Here is a 21,569-nt window from a genome sequence, read left to right as displayed (position 1 = left end):
CTCCCAAGTAGCTGGAATTACAGGCGTGCACCATCACACCGGGCTAATTTTTACATTTTTAGTAGAGATAGGGTTTCTACGTGTTGGCCAGGCTGGTCTCGAACTCCTGGCCTCAAGCAATCTGCCCGCCTTGGGCTCCCCAAGTGCTGGAATTATAGACATGAGTCACTGCACCTGGCCCTAAGCCTCTGTGTTTCTTCTGCCTAGAATGTCGTTCTTTTTCATCTGGATTATTTAAAAACAAAACAAAACAAAACACTTTAAGAGCTGCCTCCTCAATTTAGCCAAGGAAGGCAAAGCTGGGTTAACATCTAAATTTCAATTAATGTAATATGCCACATCAATAAAGGACAAAACCCACATAATCATCTCAACAGACATAGAGAAAAGTATTTGATAAAATTCAATACCCCTTCATAACGAAAAACACTCAACAAACTATGAATACAAGGGAACTTCTTCAACCTGACAAAAGGCATCTATGAAATGCCCCCAGATAATATTACATATGCTAGTATGAAAGCTTTCTTCTTAAGATCAAGGACAAGAAAGGATGTTTGTTCTTACCACTTCTATTCAACATTGAACTAAAGGTTCCAGCTAGGGCAGTAAGGCAAAGAAAAGTAAAAATAAAAATAAAAGGCATTCAGATTAAAAAAAAAAAAAAAAGTAAAACTATATGCAGATAACAAGTTCAGCAAGGTGACAAGACACAGCATTAATATACAAAACTAATTGTCTATACACTAAGGAACAATCTGAAAACAAAATTTATAACAACATCAAAAAGAATAAAATACTTATGAAAATATTTAACAAAATAAGACTTTCACACTAAAAACTACAACCTCCTTTAAAATAAATTAAAGACCTAGATAAATAAAAAAGAAATCCTGTGCTCAAAGACTGAAAGATTTAATATTGGTAAGATGGTAGTACTCTCCAAACTGCTTCAGTTCACTGTATCAAAATCCCAGCTGGCAATTTTTTTTTTTTTTTTTTTTGGCAGAAACTAAAGTGATGATCCAAAATTCATATGGAAATGCTGGGTCACAGGACCCAAAATAGCAAAACAATCTTGAAAAAGAAGAACAAAGTTGGAGGACACATTTCATGATTTCATAACTTAGAAAAGTACAATAATTAAGACAGCATGGTACTGGCATAAGGATAAGTGTATAGATTAATGTAATATAATTGAGAGTCCAGAAATAAACTCTTACATTTAGAGTCAACTGATTTGACATGGGTGCCAGGACAATTCAATGAGAAAAGAATAGTCTTTTCAACAAATGGTGCTGGGGCAACTATATATCCACATGAAGTTGTACTCCTACCTTACCCATATACACAAATTAATTCAAAGGGATCAAAGACTTAACTGCAGGAGCAAAAACTATAAAACTTGAAAACATAGGCATAAATCTTCACGACCTTGGATTTGGCAGTTTGTCTCAGATATGACACCAAAAGCAGAAGAAACAAAAGAAAAAAGTAGATAAACTGGATTTCATCAAAATGTAAAACTTTTCTTATTCAAAGCGCACCATCAAGAAAGTGAAGGCAACCACTGAATGGAAGAAAATATTTGCAAATCATATATCTGATAACAGACTTGTACCTAGAATATACAAAGAACTCTTACAACTCAACAATAAAAAGACCAGAGGCCAAGTGTGGTGGCTCACACCTGTAATCCCAGTGCTTCAGGAGGCCAAGGTGGGAGGATCACTTGAGACCAGAAGTTCAAGACCAGCCTGGGAAATACAGTGACAGCCTCATCTCTGCCAAAATATTTTAAAAATTAGCCAGGTATGGTGGCACACACCTGTAGTCCTGGTTACCTGGGAGGGTGAGGTGGGAAAATCACTTGAGCCCAGGAGTTTGGGGCTGCAGTGAGCAATGATGGCACCACTGTACTCCAGCCTGTGCACCAGGGTGAGACCCTGTCTCTCTCTCAAAAAAAAAAAAAAAAGACAAGTAATCCAACTTTTAAAGAGGGTTAAAAGGACCTGAATAGACGTTTCTCCAAAACAAGATATACAAATAGACAAAGAGTGAATAAACACACAAAAAATGCTCAATGTCATTAGTCATCAGGGAAGTGCAAATAAAATCACACAATGAAATACCATTTCATTCCCATTAGGATGGCTATAATCAAGAAGATGGATAACAAACAAGTATTGACAAGAAACCAGAAGCCCTCTTACACTGCTGTTGGTCATGTAAAATGATACAGCTGCTTTGGAAAATGGTCTGGCAGTTCCTCAAAAGGTTAAACAGGTAATAACCATATGACCTAGAAATTCCATGCTTAGTTCCAGCCACGCTGGAATGCTCACATTTTCCAAATGTACACACCCAAGAGAAATGAAAACATTAAGTCCACACAAAAATTTGTATACAGACATCAGTAGCAACATTATTCATAATAGCTAAAAGGCAAAACTTCAATGTCCATCAATTGATTAATGAATAAATGAAATGTGGTATATCCACACAATGAAATATTATTCAGCCATAGAAAGAAGTACTGCTACATGCTACAACATGGATGAACCTTGAAAACATTATGCTAGTTAAGAGACATCAGTCACAAAAGATCAGATATTATATGATTCCATTTATATGAAAGGTCCAGAACAAGCAAATCTATAGAGACATAAAGTAGATCAGTGGTTGCCTAGGGCTGGAGGTGGGGTGGGGGATTTGTGGAGTAATAGCTAAAAAGTATGGGGTTTCTTTGGGGGCTGAAGAAATATTCTAAAATTGATTGTGGTGATGGTTGCACAACTCTGAATATACTGAAACCCAATAAATTGTAAACTTTAAGTGGGTGAATTGTATGATATGTAAATTAGATCTCAAGAAAGCTGTTATCAAAAAAAAAAAAAAAAAAAAAAGACTTCCCTCCTCTATGTTCTATGAAACCCGCCTTTTTTTTTTTCTTTTTTGGCAGGGTCTCACTCTGTTGCCCAGGATGCAGTGCAGTTACAAAATCACACCTCACTGTAGCCTTGACCTCCAGACCTCAAAGGATCCTCCCACCTCAGGCTACAGGTACACACCACCATGCCCAGCTAATTGAAAAAAAAAAAAAAAAAAACTTATTTTTGTAGAGATGGGGGGTCTTGTTATATTGCCCAAGCTGATCTTGAACTCCCAGGCTCAAGCAATCCTCCTGCCTCAGCCTCTCAAAGTGCTGGGATTACAGGCATGAGCTGTCGCACCTGGTGTATGAAACCCTTCTTAAGTCCCAATAACACTGACCATTGCATACGTGTCTCCACTGTTCCCTGTGCAGACTTGAGTAACTGTGACCAACACCCTTGCATTTATCTGCTGACATGTCTGTTTTGCATTTATCTGTTGACATGTCTGCTTTCCTTTACTAAACTGTAGCCTCCTCAAAGCATGGAGTGCACTCAGTTTTTCTTGGAATATATAGTGTCTGTATACTGTGTGCATAGTATGTGATACGGTACATCATAAATATTTGTTAAAAGACGATCTTAAAGACTTTCATGTGGAAAGGGAACTGTGTTTGTTTCACGCACATAAATGGGCAAAAATGGAAGACATAATGACATGTATTTTTAAGAATTTTCAAATACTCAGGGTTATCCCTTTCTTCAAAGCAGGGATTTCTGGGTTCTGTGAATTCTCTGATGATACTGAAATTCTGAGTACATTTATAGAGTACGTACATTTTTCTAGAGAGAAAATACCGTTTTAGGCTGAGTGCAGTGGCTCACGCCTGTAATCCCAACACTTTGGAAGGCCGAGGCAGAAGGATCACTTGAGCCCATGAGTTCGACACCAGCCTGGGCAAAACAATGAGACCCCCATCTCCACACAAAAACAAAAACAAACAAACAAACAAAAATTTTTAAATTAGCCAGGCATAGTGGCATGTGCCTGTAGTCTCAGTTACTTGGGAAGCTGAGGTGGGAGGATCAGTTGAGCCCTGGAAGGAGAGGCTGGTGTGAGCTGTGATCATGACTCTGCACTCTAGCCTGGGTGACAGGGTGAGACCCAGGGAAACGGAAAAGAAAGGGAAAGGGGGCCAGGAAGAGAGGAAGGGAGGGAGGGAGGGAGGGAGGGAGGGAGGAAAGGGAGGGAGGGAGGGAGGGAGGAAGGGAGAAAGGAGAGAGAAAGAAAGAAAATACATAGCTTTTATAAGATTGTCAAAGAGGTATGTAACCCCAAAATGGTTAAGATTCATTGCTGCAAGTTTCAGTTACTGGAATGTATCATTCCAGGTAAGTTTCTTCCTAGGTTATACTTCTTCAGTAGCTTCTCTTTCTCAAAAACAGAATTTACAATATTAGTAGCTTAATAATCTTAAGGTATTTATTGACTGCCCATTATATGCCAGGTACTGAAGAAATAGTGATAAACAAGATAAAGTCCCTACCCTTGCAAACTTACATTCTAGAAGGTGGAGACAAAAAAACAAGTAAACACTTAAGAATATTCTATATCATATAGTGATGCCTATCAGGAAGAATATAAAACATGATAAAATAGGGAATGATGAGAGGAAAGAGTTATTTTAGTTAGTGTCATCAGGGGAAGTCTCTCTAAGGTTTCATTTGAGCAGAAATTTGAATGATGAGAAGGGCACTGAGGGAAGAGCACAGCACTTCAGGAATAAAGAGAACTGAAAGTACAAAGATCCTAAGATGAGAACACTGAATACCAACACTTGTTGGTTGTTCTCAAGGCAACAACCCCATGTCTAATCTCCACTCTATATTTTCTACAACGTTCAGAAGAGTGTCTCCCACTCACAGTCAATAGTACTTGTTCAAGATAATTCACCATAATGGAAAGACAAGTAAAAAAAAAAAAACCAAAAAACTGTTTTCGAAGAATCTTCACTGTTCAGGATCATCATGAATTTACTCTTCTTCAAGGCAGACAATATCATTAGACAAAGTAGGTAAAAATCTTTGGGATTACTGCAGTGAGACAAAGAAAAAAAAAAGAACAAATATGCAAATATGTTTTAGAAGTCTCTTCCAGGTGGATAGTCTTACAAGCACACAGATTATCAGGCAAATTCTATAAACAGAATTATGTGTTCAATCTGCCCTCCACCCCGAAGCTTGGTGCTTTGCATTTATAGTGTGTATCATGCTCAAGAGAATGGAACTACAGCCAATGTGTATTAAGCAGAGAGAAGTGGATTACAGTTCAAAAGGAGCTGTCCAGCAATCAACAGTTTAAACATTACTGGAAGAGTTCAGACACCATAAAATCATGTCTCAAAGATGTTACAAGGATAATTTACAGGAGAAAGTTACCAGTAGAACTTCATGACCTGTAGAGAATTGTTCTGGTTCCTTCTCCCAGCCTTCAGCACCATGCCTTTACACTCATTCTGTAAAAGGCCCCAGTGCAGCTAAGAGGATGAATTTTTAAACGCCACATACATCATGCCAACAACGAACAATTAACAGATAAAAACTGCTTCAATAAGGTGAACGTAATAATTCGTTCATAACCACACCTCAGCAACTGAAACTATGGTTATTAAAATCTTCAAGATATATTTTTAAAGGCACAAGAAGACCCTGAAGCAGTGAGAGCCCAGCACCAAGTTGAAAAAAAATAACGAATTAAGGTTTGCTGTACCAATTGCATTTGCCTTGATTTCGTACGAAGCGGCGCGTCAGAAAGTACACGGAAAACCTAAAGAGGAAAACCCAACTGGGAACCCTTGGCTCAAAGCACGTGTACAAATGGTGACAAGATGAGTTAAATCAGTGGGGTAAGAGAGAAACGGCTGCGCGTAAACGGGAGTATGCAAGGCCACCTAGAGGATGCCCAGGCATGCACGCATACATTCCTGGCCCTTCCAGCAGCAGAACCATCTGGGCCGCCACCCGCTGATAACAATGGAACCGTGGGGACTGGCCCTTCAACGCCGTCTCGTCCGCCCTCTCCTGTCAGTTTGGTGGATGTTTCGGTGAAGGCTGCAGACTCTCAGAGTCACCCCTCCCTCGAGCAGCGTTCTCCGTACTCTTCGGCGCCAGGAAGCTTAGAGAGAGCTGGCCTGCTCTTACCTTCAGGTGTCGGCGGCGGCTCCTGCCGCTTCCCGCGGGACAGGAAGGCCTTGGGCAGCAGCAGCGACAGAGCCAGGACAAGCCCAGAAGCCAGAGCAACTCTCTGCACTGTGGAGTACGCCATGACTGCTCACGGCGGTCGCAGGTGCAAACGCCAACCGGAACCGGAACCGGAACCGGAACCGGAACCGGAACCGCAGCGCGGGCTGCCGCTCCCTATCAAACCGCGGGCGGCGCGGACGGCGTCGCGCGAGGGACAAGGTGTGCGAGGCGCCTGCACCTTCATCTCCAGCGTCGAGCTGACCTGCTCCTCTGGCGTGGTTACCCGTCGCTGTAAAGGGTACCCTCGCCTTCCTATTCATACTAACTAAAAACTCCTCCCTCACTCCCCATGTTCATCTGTTACTGAGTCCTGTGCATTCTACCTCCTACACATCGTGCCCGGATCTCTATCCCCACTTACCACCACTGCCCCCCACCCACCCGTAAACCACAACATCGAGTTTCTCCTCATCTCCATGAATTCACTGTCTTCCAGCTTCCACTCATACCCCTCTCTTTCATTATCCAGCTGCAGCCACAGGTGATAATGCTAAAACAGAAGACTATTTCTCTGTCTCTCCAGCTTACAACCTTTTAACTCTCCATTATCTTCAGAACAATAGTCAAAGTCCTTTCTATAACCTCAACGCCCTGCATGATCTGGTCTTACCAATGCTCCTTCCAAACTGGATGATTTACTATTTCTTTAGCATATTGCTTGTCTTCAGGTAAGCTTTGCTCGTCCTGTTCCCACTGCCTGGAAAATTCCTGACACCATCTCCACTTGTCAAAAACTTCTCTGAAGAACAGCTTAAAAATACTGCTCTCTCGAAACTTTTTCAGTCAGCCTCTCCTTCCTCTATAATCCCGCCGTTCTTTGTTACTGTCTTCATTTGTTCATTTAGCATTATTTTAGTTTTTACTATGTATTAGACCCTCAACTTGGCACTACAGGTCTGATAAATAAAACGGATTCCCTTTGTAGGGCAGATAATGATATAAACAAAAAAATGCAGGAAATATTCTGGACCCCCGAGCAGTCTGCTCAACTGGTACGAGGAAAAGTCAAGAAAAGCTCCTTTGAGAAGGTGAAATTGAGTTCGTTGTTGAAAAATGAGTAACTTACTAGGCAGACAGGTGGGAGGGGTTAGAAAGGTAGTCCAGGAAAAGGAGGCCAAAAAAATAAAGGCAAAGCTGGAAGCTTCCTGGTGTGTTCAGAAAGCTATTGGTAATTCATTTTGGCAGGGCAATAGAGTAGTGACAGGACACGAAGTGCACAAATATAAGCAGGAGCTACATTGTGAAAAGCTTAGGTAGAACTTCCAGGTAAACATGGCAGATGTAACATATGCATTTATCTTTGTTTTCCCGAGACAGTGCCCCAAAATGAAAATAAATAAAGTGTATAAACTACAAGACTAAATACAGTGATAGAAAACATGACAGCAGATGAGAAATGTCAATTTTGTAAGACACATGCAACACTGTCCAATAGAAACATAATGCCAGCCACATATGTAATTTAAAATTTTCCAGTAGCCACATTTAAAAAATAAAAAGAAGTAAAATTTATTTTAATAGTATTTTAAACCAAGATATCAAAAATATTTCAAATTTTATCAGCACAATAGTGTGGGTCGTTGGCGCCCACATTAGACAGCACAGGTGAAGAGCATAAAAAGTTAAATGGCTGTGGAGGGAAAGCCTGTAAGGAGTAAACTAATTTGCCACTCAAAACCCATGCTCTTAAGAATTGGAGGTACTGGGTTCCTTTAAAGCCGAGGGTGCAGAGTGGGTCTGAATGAAGAATTGGCTGGAAATCTGACTAAAAAGCAGTTGAGACTGGGCACGGTGGCTCACACCTATAATCCCAGGACTTTGGGAGGCCAAGGCTGGAGGATGGCTTGAGACCAAGAGTTCAAGGCCAGCCTGGGCAACATAGTGAGAGCCCTAATCTCTACCCAAAAAAATGTGAAAAATTAACCAGGCATGGTGATGTGCACCTGTAGTCCCAACTACTCAGGAAGCTGAGGTGGGAAGATTACTTGAGCCCAAGAGTTTGAAGCTACAGTGAGCTGTGATTGTGTGAACCACAATTAGTTATGATATATAAGATGATAATAATGCCTGAATGAAGCCAGTAGGGGCACCCACTCCAGCCAGGATGACAGAGTGAGACCCTGTCTCTAAAAAAAAAAAAAAAAAAAAAAAAAATTGTTTAATTTTTTTAAAGCAATGGATATCTTCTGAATCTCTTTCCTTGATTCATGCAGCCAGATGGGTGCCCCTGCTGGCTTCACTCAGGCATTATTATCATTGATGTTATTAACATCACTAAAAGTTAGAGTACTGATTATGTTCTAGGCATCTTACATATCATAATTAATCCTCCCAATAACTTTAAGAGGTAAGCAATATTATGGGTATCATTTTACAGGTAAGAAAATGGAGCCCCAGAGAACATAATTTACTTGCCAGTAATTACACAGTATAAACTGGAAGCTATGATTTGAACACAGGCATGCTTACTCAAGAATTTGCCATCTTAGCTACCACGTTTACTCTCTGGGGAGGTTTAGTCAGAAAACCACTGGACTCCTGGACTATAGGTGCAGATTAAGGAGGAGGTGACTAATGGGATGTGGTCTCTAAGAGATACAGAGGAGTCTGGAATGACTGCTCCCCACCCCCAAATTCTAGCTTGGGTAACTGGGTAGACATTGATTCTATGTAATATGATTTTAAGAACAGAAGAATCAGGTTTGTGAGAAAGATGAGTTCAGATTTTGACTAGCTGAATTTGAAGTTCCATGAAATATCCAAGTAGAAATATGCAGTTGGATATATGGGCCTGGAGCTCAGAAGAGACATTTGGGCTAGAAATAATATGGAAATCATCAGCCCATCTATAGTAAATGAAGTCTGGCAGAAGATGACATTAGTGAGAGTGCTCATGTGAAGTTATAAGAAGCCACAGTGGAAACCTAGGTTACAACATTATGTTGAAGTTCCCATGTATGAGGACAGAAATATGGTGGGAAATTTCTGATCCAAGTGTTAAAATCTTCAACGAATGTGGAGTTACTACAAGGTTGGAAGGTGACAGGAACAGAAGAAGTAATGAGCAGCCAGATGACATGCTCTTCTAAGGAGCTGTGGTTTATTTTTTTATTTTATTTATTTATTTATTTATTTATTTATTTATTTATTTTTGAGACAGAGTCTTGCTCTGTCACCCAGGCTGCAGTGCAGTGGTGCAATCTCAGCTTACTGCAAGCTCCTTCTCCTGGGTTCACGCCGTTCTCCTGCCTCAGCCTTCCAAGTAGCTGGGATTACAAGCACCTGCCACCACACCTGGCTAATTTTTTTTTTTTTTTTTTGGTATTTTTAGTAGAGACAGGGTTTCACCGTATTAGCCAGGATGGTCTCGATCTCCTGACCTTGTGATCCACCCGCCTTGGCCTCCCAAAGTGCTGGGATTACAGGCGTGAGCCACTGCACCTGGCCAGGAGCTGTGTTTTTTAAAGGAAGAAGAGGAAGAAGCAATTTGGAAGCAGCAAGGGGGAACAAGTTGGGCATCTATTCTATTCCCTGGCTTTGAGCTGTAGGAAGAAAAATAGCTCTTACTTTGGGAGATCTGCAAGGGAAACAGAGCCCCGAGGCAACAGCCTAGTTTTCATTAGAAGAAGACAGGCCAGGTGCAGTGGCTCACATCTGTAATCCCGGCACTTTGGGAGGCTGAGGGGGGTGGATCACGAGGTCAAGAAATCAAGACCACCCTGGCCAACATGAGGAAACCTGTCTCTACTAAAAATACAAAAATTAGCTGGGTGTGATGATGCATGCCTGTAATCCCAGCTACTTGGGAGGCTGAGGCAGGAGAATTGCTTGAACCTGGGAGGCAGAGGTCGCGGTGAGCTGAGATCGCACCACCGCACTCCAGCCTGGCAACAGAGTGAGAGTCCATCTCGAAGGAGAAGGAGGAGGAGGAGGAGGAGAAAAAGGAGGAGGAGGAGGTTAAGATAAACTTCAAAGAAGTCAAGGATATAGGAGTTTTTCTGATGATAAATCTTGACTCTATATGGCACGGTAAGTGGAAGGTTTGGAAGTCAGAAATGGAGTCAGAGTAAAATATGAAGTGAGCAGAATGGAGATGAGGGGCCATGTGCAAACTAATGACCTTGGGGGCTTGGACTTTAGATGGTAGCCAAAGTAAATGGGCAGAGATCATGATCTCATTAGTTCTGGAAGTGGCCAAGAGAAAGGTGAAAGCAGCAAGTTATAGTCCAGAGTATTTGGCTTGGAACATATTCATTGTTACAGTCAGTTGGGATGTGCGCCTGGAAGACATGGGAGCCTCCTCAAGGCGACAGAGCTGGTAGGCAGCTCATGGAGCTGGGGCAGCTTGGAGTGGGACCTGGGATGGCTGCTGTCTCTGGTGGCTAGAGGTATAACATCAGAGCTGGGAGTGCACTAAAATTGAAGATCTTAAGGGTTTAGGTTTTCCAATAAAGTACTGGTAGGGGGCTGGGCATGGTGGCTCATGCCTGTAATCCTAGCACTTTGGGAGGCCTAGGTGGGTGGATCACCTGAGGTCTGGAGTTTGAGACCAGCCTGACCAGCATGGTAAAACCCTGTCTCTACTGAAAATACAAAAATTAGCCAGGCGTGATGGTGCATGCCTGTAATACCAGCTATCCAGGAGGCTGAGGCAGGAGAATGGCTTGAACCCAGGAGGCAGAGGTTGCAGTGAGTCGACAGCGCGCCACTGCACTCAGCCTTGATGACAGAGCAAGACTCTGTCTCAAAAAAAAAAAAAAAAAAAAAAGTATTGGTAGGGAATGCAGATCAAAACTCAAAAGTCTAATGGCTATAGGCTGAAGAAGGAGGAAATGACAAGGAAGTAGAGATGGCAAGTACAGCCCACTGTATATGGAGCTGGCATGAAAAGAAGGGATAAAAGTTACGGTGATAACTTGAGGGTGCCTTTTCTAAGGGAAGAGAAAAGCGTGTTTATACATTTAGAGGAAAAATGTCAGAAAAGAGGAGATGGAAAATAGAGGAGCAAGGGAGATCAATGTAGGAGCAAAGCCCAGATTGTGGAGCAGACATGGGAACCAGACATTGAGCTCCCTGGCAGTAGGGATCAGCTCAGAGGAAAGGAGATGGAGTGGGTTCAGGTGCATATGTTAATAAAAGGAGTGGTGCAGGGACAGAAAGTCATGGGGTTCATTTCTCATTGCCTTCATTTTCTTGGTAAAGGATATGTTTGGGCCATTATCTGAGAAAGGACTCAGGGTGGGGTAGGAGGAATTCTTGAGTGTAGTGAAGGTTTGAAAATAGGCAAAGAGGTATTCAGGAATCACTCCAGCTTTGCACAGGGGCTCCCTTTGGAGCTTAAATGCAACCAGGGATTTTCTGTTCTCTCCCTGCGGGCTTAAAAGCATCTTCTAACCAGTATATTCTGGGCTGGACTTGGCATCCCCAAAACATCCTTTGAGACTAGTAGCCTCCCAGGGGTCCATTCTGGAAGACTAAAGGTGGTCAGGGGAGGGGAGACTGAGAGGTCCTTAGGGATTAGTTGTCAGTTGTCTCAATTCTCTTTTTATTAGATTAAAGGGAAAACTGGGATCTACAAAGGGGCAAAGATTTGCTATAGATCACCCTGATCATTCATGTCTGCATTGGGATTGAAGCCCAGTTCTCCCAACTCCCAGAGCAGGATTCTCTACACTACCTCTGCTGTGTCTGCCAGTTCTTTTGGACAGCAAAGAGGAAATAGTCTTCAAAAACAATAGCTAAACCCTTCATTTGCTGAACTTTAGAAATCTATTCCTTGTGTATTTTTCCTATCTGACAGCCTGTGGGAAAGTGCCCCAGAATGTTTATCATTATGAGTTGGAAGCCTTCGTTCATGAAATCACTCCTAAAGTCAAAATTTGTTTAACATCAGGGCACTTGAATTCTAACATGGGAAAGGGAAATTGAGGAAACTATATATATATATATATTTTGTTTGTTTGTTTGTTTGTTTTTTAAAGACAGAGTCTCGCTGTGTCGCCAAGCTGGAGTGCAGTGGCACAATCTCAGCTCACTGCAACCTCCAACTCACTGGTTCAAGCAACTATCCTGCCTCAGTCTCCCTAGTAGCTGGGATTACAGGCACATGCCACCACACCCACCTAATTTCTGTACTTTTAGTAGAGATGGGGTTTCACCATGTTGGCCAGTATGGTCTCGATCTCCTGACCTCATGATCTGCCTGCCTCGGCCTCCCAAAGTGCTGGGATTACAGGCATGAGCCACCGCACCCGGCCAGGAAACTTTATTTCTAGGGCATTTACTTATAAGTCGTTGTGGAAAAACTTCTCCCGGGATTAAGTTGACAGCTGTTTCTTTATTTCCTAAACATAAGGTCTCCCTGGAAGACAGGCCCATGAGGAGCTGAAGAAAGAAGTGGGAGGACAGAGGAGAACTCACACAAGATGTTTGCAGGAGGAAGAATTCAGATTGGAAAATAAAAATGGGAGAGAAGCCAGGGAGGGATGGGAAGAAAATAGAAGAAAGAGGAAGAAGACCAAGAAGGAAGAAAATGGACATGAAGTGGTTGCCTTCTTATGAACTCCCTGCAAGGGAAACAGAGCCCAGAGGCAATAGCCTAGTTTTCAGGAGACTCCATGGTCTCCTAAGTCTTATCCGTTGTGCTTTACCCTCCAGACCAGGCTGGAATCTGAGCTTGGGATCCTCTCCTGCTCAAAAGCCTTCCATGACTCCCTTTGGCTACCATATTTAGTCTCAGCTCATTGACCACCCTTCCAAGGGCTCTCATCCTTGAAGTAGAATTCATTCCCTTGCCCAAAATCATCCCCTCATCTCTAGGCCAGCATGAGCTCTGTGTATTCCTCTCTTAAGATGCTCCTTTACCCAATTTTCTTCCCTCCTTGCCTTTCATAGCCAATCTTTCCTAAAATATAAGGCCCAAACACTATGAACTTTTTTCAGGAGGCTCTCCCAGATTCCATCCCATGCTGACTCTTCCTTTCACTAGATTCCTGTGGACACTGTTTCTCATGGGTTTGTTGGGCCTTTTCACCTAGTTGGGAGTCCCAGGAGGATAGGATGCTTCTCCCATGGCATGGCTGAGCACAGAACTCGTTCATGGCAGGTGTTTATTCAAGTATGAGGCTGCTAGTTTCTCAAACACACATTGATTCTGCCACTGTTCTGAGCAACTAGACCTCTCTCCAGGAATCAGCAATCAGTTTCCTCGAAGAGTCACCCCAGAAAATCTCATTTCAAAAAGACTGAATTTGCCACCAAATTTGTCCCTGAAGTGACTGTAATGATTAATTGTGTGTTAATTTGGCTGGGTGATGGTGCCTAGATATGTGGTCATGCTTAATTCTGGATGTTTCTGTGAGGGTGTTTTTGGATGAGATGAACATTTGAATCGGCAGACTTTGACTAAAGCAGATTGCTCTTCATAATGTGAGTGGGCCTTATCCAATCAGTTGGAGGCCTGAATAGAACAAAAGACCCACTTCCCCCAGCAAGAAGCAATTCTGTAGCCAGCTGAACTTTGGATTTGAACTGCAGCATCTGTCTTTCCTGGGTCTCCAGCCTGTTGGCCCACCTTGCAGAGTCTGGATTTGCCAGCTTCTAAAATCACATGAGCCAGTTGCCTAAAGTAAATCTCTCTCTCACACACTCTCTCTCTCTCTCTCTCTGTCCACTGTGGAGTCCCCATTGTGGAGAGTCATACACCTTACTACAGGCAGGAAATCAAGGTGTTAGCAGGAAAATGAGACCCAGGTACCCAGAACACTGAGCAGAAGGGAGCAAGGCCTGTAACTCCAAAGTTTACAATGAAGAGGTTAGAGAAGACAGGCAAGAGATGGGACAGAATGCACAGAACAGCATATGGGACCTGGACTTTGAACAATGGGTAGAATTTTGATCAGGGATAAGGGAAATATGATGAACACCTGCCAATAGTGGATGTCCACAATCTTTGAATACCCTTTCTTCATTTGATATTATCCATATTGAGAGTCTCAGGTTCTCAATGTATAAGCCAACAAACTACATTTCCTGGCCCCTTGCTACTAGGCAAATAGTTAATTGTTTCCCCCATCAGACATACCCATGTCCAACTTTGGTTTGAAAGTTATCTGTGAGAGGAAACAGCAATGCTTGCTTGGCCTACCTCTTTTGGTGGGTGAGGCAGCAGCAGAGGTGGGATGTTCCTGTGGCTGGTAGCCACAACGCAGTTTCCCAACAGGCAGAGCAGAGACCATGCAGGTCTGGGATCTGTGGCACTGGAGCTTCCTTATAAGGCCAGTTCTGTGGTGTGGTTCTGGGAGTTATTCCAAGCTCTGGGGCCCCAGTTTTCTCATCTGTGAAATGGAGAGTGTGCTGCCTCCCTCCCACTGAGCCAGCAAATGTGATGGAGCCTGGAAGGCAATCATGTGTGAGATAAAAACAGTAGCAGCTGCTGCCACTCAAAGGCAGGTCTGAAGAAAGAAAATTGGAATCAGAAAAAGGAAGAGTTTTCTAGGAAAACCTTTGGGAGGAAGACTCTAGAAGACCCACATTTCTTATCCTAAAGCTCTACCCAATTGGGAACAGGTGGGCAAAGGTTAGGAGTATGAGGATAGAAATTTCCTGGTGGTGAGTGGTCAAGGTGAGAATGTCCTTACTGCTTTCCTACCAACTCTCCTCACTGGCCTCTGTCCCTGGAAGACGCAGAGCAGAGAGAAGTCACAGTTGGATACCTTGGGCATTTCTGCCTTGAATAAGGAGAAATAGTCTTTGGTGCCAATTAATTAAGCAAACTGATAGAAATTCCCTGCTTAAGTCACACTTTGCATATCCATAATCTCTGCACTACATTTTCTGTAAACTTTACCCCTGGGTAAAAATTGGTGAGCATTTAAATGCTTCCTCACATAATCTTGCTAAAGCACACTCTTGCCTATAAATATTCATGCCACTGCCAAAACATTTGCAAGCTTTCCCTAAAGGTGAAGTGTGTGTAATGTACTTTGTCTTCTGGGTATAAATATTATCCAATACATTTTGGTTAATATGAATACACTAATTATTCCTGTAACCCTTTTAAAAAGGGTCATCTTCATGATGTGAATTTTTTAAAAATGTAATTACAATAATTGGATACTTAATCTAATTAAAATTTGCTTTATCTTTAATGGGAATTTGTCTAAAGAGGCAGAATGACAATTGGCTTTTTGATAATGACTGTTTTCTTTCTGCAGGGGATCAAGTTGGTGAAAACTGGAGAACCAGGCAGTTTTGTGTCTGCCAGTTCCCTGGTTACTGGGCAGAGCAAGGCCAGCCTCTCTTCTTCTTATAATTCACTACTTAAGTAGTGAATATGGGTTGTGGTTACTGGAAAAGGACTAGGGGAACCTTTTGTATTCCAACAGATGAAGCTGCTCCTCTTCCTAGGAAGCAGTCCTTTGTTCTCCTGGACCTGTGATTGATCCACAGCAGGCATGTGATTTAAGCCTGATAGATCAGGTCCCTTGCTGGGCTTGCTGCAACTGGAGAAGCAGCAGCTCCATGTAGCTTGGGGGCCATGGTGCTGGAAGGAGTTGTAGTGGATGGTATAGGGGCTCCACTCATACCCCATTGGTTCACCCTTGAGGTCACCTGCAGACAGTCCCTGCACACAAACTTGAGTTCCTGTGTCTCTCTGCATAAAGCTGTTCTTTGGCCTGCGTAGCAAGCTAGGGAGTTACCACTCCCAGAGCAACTCTCAAACAATGAAGGAGGGGAGTTGGCAGATAAACACCTCAGCTTCCTTGTTCTTCAGCGGTTCAATTCTGAGTGGTGCTCCACACATTCTTTTTGAGGCATCCCAGTAGGATTGAGATCTACTTGCTCCAGCTGTAACCCACTGACACACCTGTTTGGGGTTTCTGCCCCTTCTTTGTCTTACTTACCTGCCCTCTCATTTTGCTTCTGGTGTCACCTTCCAAATAAAGTGGTACACCCAAACTTTTGCCTTGGAGTTTGCTTTGAGGGGAGCCCAAACTAAGATGGAGGTAAAGTTGGGGTTTCCAGGCAACTATTTTCTCTACCACGTGGAGTAGGCCTGTTTGAAGAAGATAAAAGAGAAGCTAGCAAAAATAAAGGGGGTGGAGAGTGAACTTGGTGGTGCTGAATGGTTTCACTCCCAAGACTCCTTTTGCTCCCTCTCATTCTTTGATTCTCAAAGCTGCCCTGAACTCTTCCCAGGCATGTGAACCAATACATTCCTCCCTGTATGTGTTAAGCTTGCTTAAATTGGATTTCTGTCTCTAGCAACTGAAAGTATTAATGACTCTTACAAAGAATAAGTGAGTTCACATGCAAAGCATTTTGCATAGAGCCTGTCACATATTAAATATTACTACTGGTGCATATTATTATTATTTAATGTCTGACTTGCTTCCAGTTGAGACTATGGATCAAGAACCTAGAGCCTAGAAAAGAATCACAAAAAGTCAGTTTGATTCTACCTAATTCCTCTCTTTTGTGTTTTTCATAACTTGATTACGTTGATGCCTACCTTCTTTGCCACTGGGAGATACTTTATACAATAATTATAGCTTTACTATCTTCTTATTCATCATTAACAATGGGCAACTAAATGTTATTCTATTGTGCTTAAGGGTCATGTATTGGCCACAACTTTGTTACCAAGAGCTGAGAGACAAACCACCCAGCATGAATGACCCAGTCGAGTTCAAGACATGGCAGGCTCTGCCTGGCTTCAGGGACTCACTAGGACTGTCATGGTCCTTAGGCATTTTTGTCTTCATGGGCTCCTTCCCCATTAATGTTTATATTATATGACTGCATTGGCATAAAGAGAAATATGTTAGTATTATATATTAAGACATGTTCTTTGACCTAAAAATCTATTTTTCTTCCTGATTTTAAGATAAATTAAAACATGTTAGTGCTCACTGTGCCTGATGGTTAAATAGGCCTTACCTTGCTAAGTTCACACCTGCTGCTTGGTTAGCAACTCACACCCCAGGAAGGTGGGTGTGCAGCAAACAAGTAATATGACTCCTGGTTTATATTTTTCATAACACATAATAGTTTTAAACTGTATCAAGTATCACAGGAACAAAATGTTGACATTTTTAGAAAAGGTGCTGGGAGATGTTTCTACATTCTAGGGCCTGTGGAAGACTTCATCTTGGCAGAGGGAAAAGGCTTCCATGAACCTTCTGGTTATGCAAAGGCAAGGCCCAGCGGCACATCTGGACAGAGTAGGGGTTGACACAAGGATGAAGGGGCTTTTCAGAATAAAGTAGTGTGTTCTTTTGATGAAAAGTTGTTGTTTGGTAAAATTTGAGACTTCCTCTGGTGGCGCAGAGTCAGGAATTTGACAGCCTGGGGACTGAAGAAGAGAGGACAGGGTTTGAAGACCTAGGATTTTTGGAGGCGCTGGGCCTAATGGAGAGTCAGCCGGGAAAGAACTCCCTGTGGTGGGAGATGGCAGGTGGGCCATGGTTTCAGTAAGATGCTATTCAGGTTTTCCTCGTGCACTGTAATCCTCTTATGGTTTCCTCAAGCCTTTAGAAAAGTCTTGGACACACCATGAGCTATGTCAGTGGTCTTAGGGTATAAGGAAGGGCACTCTTCCCTATTTGGAGCAAGGGACTTCCCCCTTATAATGCTAGGGCAGAGGCAGCAGCAGTGAATGAATGGTAATGCTAATTCAGACTGCCCAGTAACTAGAAACAGCGTGAGTGGGGGGCTGTGGTGCCACCAGATGCAAGCAGAGGAACAGGCTGCAGTGTGCCCAGGTCAAAAATGCACTTGAGACAAAGGCTGTTTCCCCCTAGTACACTGGAAGACATTGATCCTTGAATGGAAGGAGGCAAGGAGAGGAATTAGATCCTGTTTTTACATGGTTAATGGTCCGCAAGAAGCTGAAGTTTATAATATCCTCACCTCTCTGAGCCCATCTCTAATTACAGTCTCTTTGCTCCAAGCTCCAGCCACACTGGGCTCCCCATTCTCACTCAAACATGCCTGGGAAGCACCCACCCTGAGCCTCTGCACTTGTGCCCTCCGCCGGGGATGCTCTTACACCAAGTATCTACATGGCTCAATCTCTCACTTCCTTCAAGTCTTTGCTCAAATATCGCCTTTCTCAATGAGGCTTTCCATGACCAACGTATTGAAAATACAACACTCCTGATCTTCTTCCCCTGCTTTATATTCTTCCTTGCACTTACCACCTTCTAAAGCTTATTACCCTCCTTGCTTGCCTGTCCCTCCCCTCTGGAGTAGAGGCTGCATTAGGGCAGGGAGTTTTGTCTGCATCCCCAGTGCCTAGAGGAGTGCCTATGACATGGTAGACTTCAGCAAATATTTATTGGGTGCATGAATGAAGATAATAGTGTCTGGGTTATACAAAGTGCCTTGAATAACCTCTCTAACTGAATGTAAGCTTATATGTATGTTATTTAGCAACTGAAAACCATAATTGGGTAAATAAAGTGGGAACAGGTTTGCATTGAATGATTGATCATTCACAGTCTCGTTTGGCTTAGATGGTGTTTATCAAGCTGTAGGTGGCTGGTTTTAAAATGGTGTTTTATAGAAACCTCGGAGCTGTAGGGCATCTTTCAATGTTTGTTCTTAATTTTGTTTTCAAATATGTTTTTAAATATCTTTGAGTAAAACGCCTGCTTGAATGCATTGTATATTAAATTTGAATATATTGGCAATTCCTGATGCACTATTACTGTCAGGTTAACTCACTTCAAAAAAAAAAAATAAAGCTTGGGAATAAAGATCATTCTGCTATTTCTATGAATGTATCTGGATTTCTTCTAAGTGTTTCCATAAAAGGTTATTTTAAGTTTCACTTGTGACACTTTATTTCTCACAAGGAATGTAAGCAGTTAATTTTGTGTTTTTTTTTGTTGGAAAAATAATGATTTTCTACTGTTCTCTTTCAAGCTTCTGAAACAAGTTAATTGAAGATCATCTTGATGGTGCAAGGTGGACTGAAAATACATTGTTATTTTCACTACATTTCTCTGGGTGTCAGGATTTTCTTTTTATTGTATTATTGTTTTGTAACTTATTTTAGATTCAGGGATACGTGTGCAGGTTTGTTATATAGGTAAACTGTGTGTCACAGGGGTTTAGTGTACAGATTATTTTGTTCCCCAGGTAATAAGCGTAATACCTGATAGGTACTTTTTGTGATCTTCTCCCTCCTCCCACCCTTCACCCACAAGTAAGCCTCAAGGTCTGTTGTTTTCCTCTTTGTGCTCATGTGTTCTCGTTGTTTAGCTCCCACCTATAAGTGAGAGCATGTGGTATTTGTTTTTCTGTTCCTGCGTTAATTCGCTTAGGATAATGGCCTCCAGCTCCATCCATGTTGCTACAAAGGATGTGACTTCATTCTTTTTTATTATGGCTGCACAGTATTCCACGATGTATATGTACCACATTTTCTTTATCCAGTCTACCACCGATGGGCATTTAGGTTGATTCCATGTCTTTGCTACTTTAAATAGTGCTGCCATGAACATACACATGCATGTATCTTTATGGTAGAATGGTTTATATTCCTTTGGGTATATACCCAGTAATGGGATTGCTAAGTCAAATGCTAATTCTGTTTAAGTTCTTTGAGGAATTGCCACACTGCTTGCCACAATGGCTGAACTAATTTACACTCCACCAGCAGTATCAAAGTGTTCCCTTTTCTCCACAACCTCACCAACATCTGTTATTTTTTTACTTTTTAGTAATAGCCATTCTGACTGATGTGAGATGGTATCTCATTATTGTTTTGATTTGCATTTCTCTAGTGATTAGTGACGCTGAGCTTTTTTTTCATATGCTTGTGGGCTGCATGTATGTCTTCTTTTGAAAAATATCTGTCCATATTCTTTGCCCACTTTTTAATGGGGGTAGTTTTGTTCTTGTTTGTAAAATTGTTTAAGTTCCAAATAGATTCTGGATATTAGATCTTTGTTTGATACATACTTTGCAATTATTTTCTCCCATTCTATAGATTGTCCATTTACTCTGTTGATAATTTCTTTTGCTAGCAGAAGCTCTTTAGTTTAATTAGGTCCCATTTATCAATTTTTGTTTTTGTTGCTATTGCTTTTGGCATCTTTGTCATGAAATCCTTGCCAAGTCCTGTGTCCAAAATGGTATTTCCTAGGTTACTTTCCAGGGTTTTTATAGTTTTAGGTTTTACATTAAAGACTTTAATACATCTTGAGTTAATTTTTGTATATAGTGTAAGGAAGGGGTCAGTTTCAGTCTTCCACATAGTTATTCAGATGGTTTTCCTAACACCATTTATTGACTAGAGAGTTCTTTCCCCATTGCTTGTTTATGTTGGCTTTGTTGAAGATCAGATGATTCTAGGTGTGTGGCATTATTTCTGGGCTGTGTATTCCATTCCAATGGTCTATGTAGGATTTTCTCAATACTACGCTACCAAAACAAAAGGCAAAGATAAGATGGGTGCCAAACTAATACGTAGCAGAAACTTTCCTCAATAGCCTTGTTTTCAATATTTCTTTAAAGTGGTAATTTGTTATACTTTTGTATTTGTTGTACTTTGGGTGGTCTTGCTTTATTTATTTTTTTGTTTTCCTATGAAACTGATGCAGCTATGTAAATGAGCTCGTGTCACCATAAGGATATAATCTCATGTCTTCCTAAAGTCATGGCACCTGTAGATCCAAATGTTGTTCTATACCTGCTCCCCTGATCTACTTTCTGGGTTAATATAACTTAATTTATATCAAGAAGGTTTTGAATGTGGAAAGCTAAATGTACACAGGGTGTGGGGAGGCAGTGAAGTTTTTAAATTGACAAGTTGTCAATTCACTTTTTTCCATGAGTTTTTACATGTACATAGATTCTTGTAACCAAAACAGAACAATTTCAACGTTCCAAAGAATCCCACCTGCTGTACCTTTATTAAGACCCATCTCCATCACATACCCGTGGCAACCAGTGATCTGTTTTCTGTTCCTATATTTTTACCTTTTCCAGAATATCTTATAAATGTGATTATATGGTATGTAATCTTTTGAGTTCTTTCACTTAGTATGATGCATTTGAGATTCATCCAGGTTGTTATGTGTATCAGTAGTGCATAGCTTTTTATTGCTGAGTGGTATCTCTTGTGTGTATACAGCACAGTTTATCTACTCACCTACTGAAGGACAATTGGGTTGTTTCCAGTTTTTGGTGATCACGAAATATTGCTATAAACATTTGAGTACAGATTTTTATGTTAACATAAGTTTTTATTTCTCTAAAAACAAACAAAAAAAATGAAATGGCTGGGACATAGGTGAACGTATGTTTTGCTTTTTAGGGAAGCGCTTATGTTTTCCAGAGTGGCTGTATAATTTTGCATTTCTACCAGGACTATCTGAGAGT

At 41.7% G+C, this 21,569-nt stretch overlaps 1 protein-coding gene and 1 long non-coding RNA gene across 20 annotated transcripts in view; one reads left to right on the top strand and one right to left on the bottom strand.

Moving 5' to 3' along the window:
- Positions 1-6,234, bottom strand: part of RIC3 (RIC3 acetylcholine receptor chaperone) — a 57,687-nt gene extending 51,453 nt beyond the window's left edge. For all 19 annotated transcript variants that reach the window (XR_001485027.4, XR_012423418.1, XM_005578717.5 and 16 more), the window contains exon 1: positions 6,075-6,234. Coding sequence is in view for 9 of the 19 variants with exons in the window: in XM_015435176.4 (XP_015290662.3) it covers positions 6,075-6,198 (124 nt within the window). In the remaining 10 variants the exon portion in view is untranslated. The remainder of the gene's footprint in view (positions 1-6,074) is intronic.
- An 849-nt stretch (positions 6,235-7,083) lies between these two features.
- On the top strand, positions 7,084-13,826 carry LOC135967062 (uncharacterized). Its single transcript, XR_010580902.2, has 2 exons — positions 7,084-7,204; positions 12,532-13,826. It is a non-coding gene; the product is annotated as an uncharacterized lncRNA (long non-coding RNA).
- The last annotated feature ends 7,743 nt before the right edge of the window (positions 13,827-21,569 follow it).

The sequence above is a fragment of the Macaca fascicularis genome, chromosome 14 (genome assembly GCF_037993035.2).
Source record: "Macaca fascicularis isolate 582-1 chromosome 14, T2T-MFA8v1.1".
NCBI classification, from domain to species: Eukaryota; Metazoa; Chordata; class Mammalia; order Primates; family Cercopithecidae; genus Macaca; species Macaca fascicularis.
The sequence above is the reverse complement of the archived record's forward strand: the minus strand, read 5'-3'. Positions and strand labels throughout refer to the sequence as shown.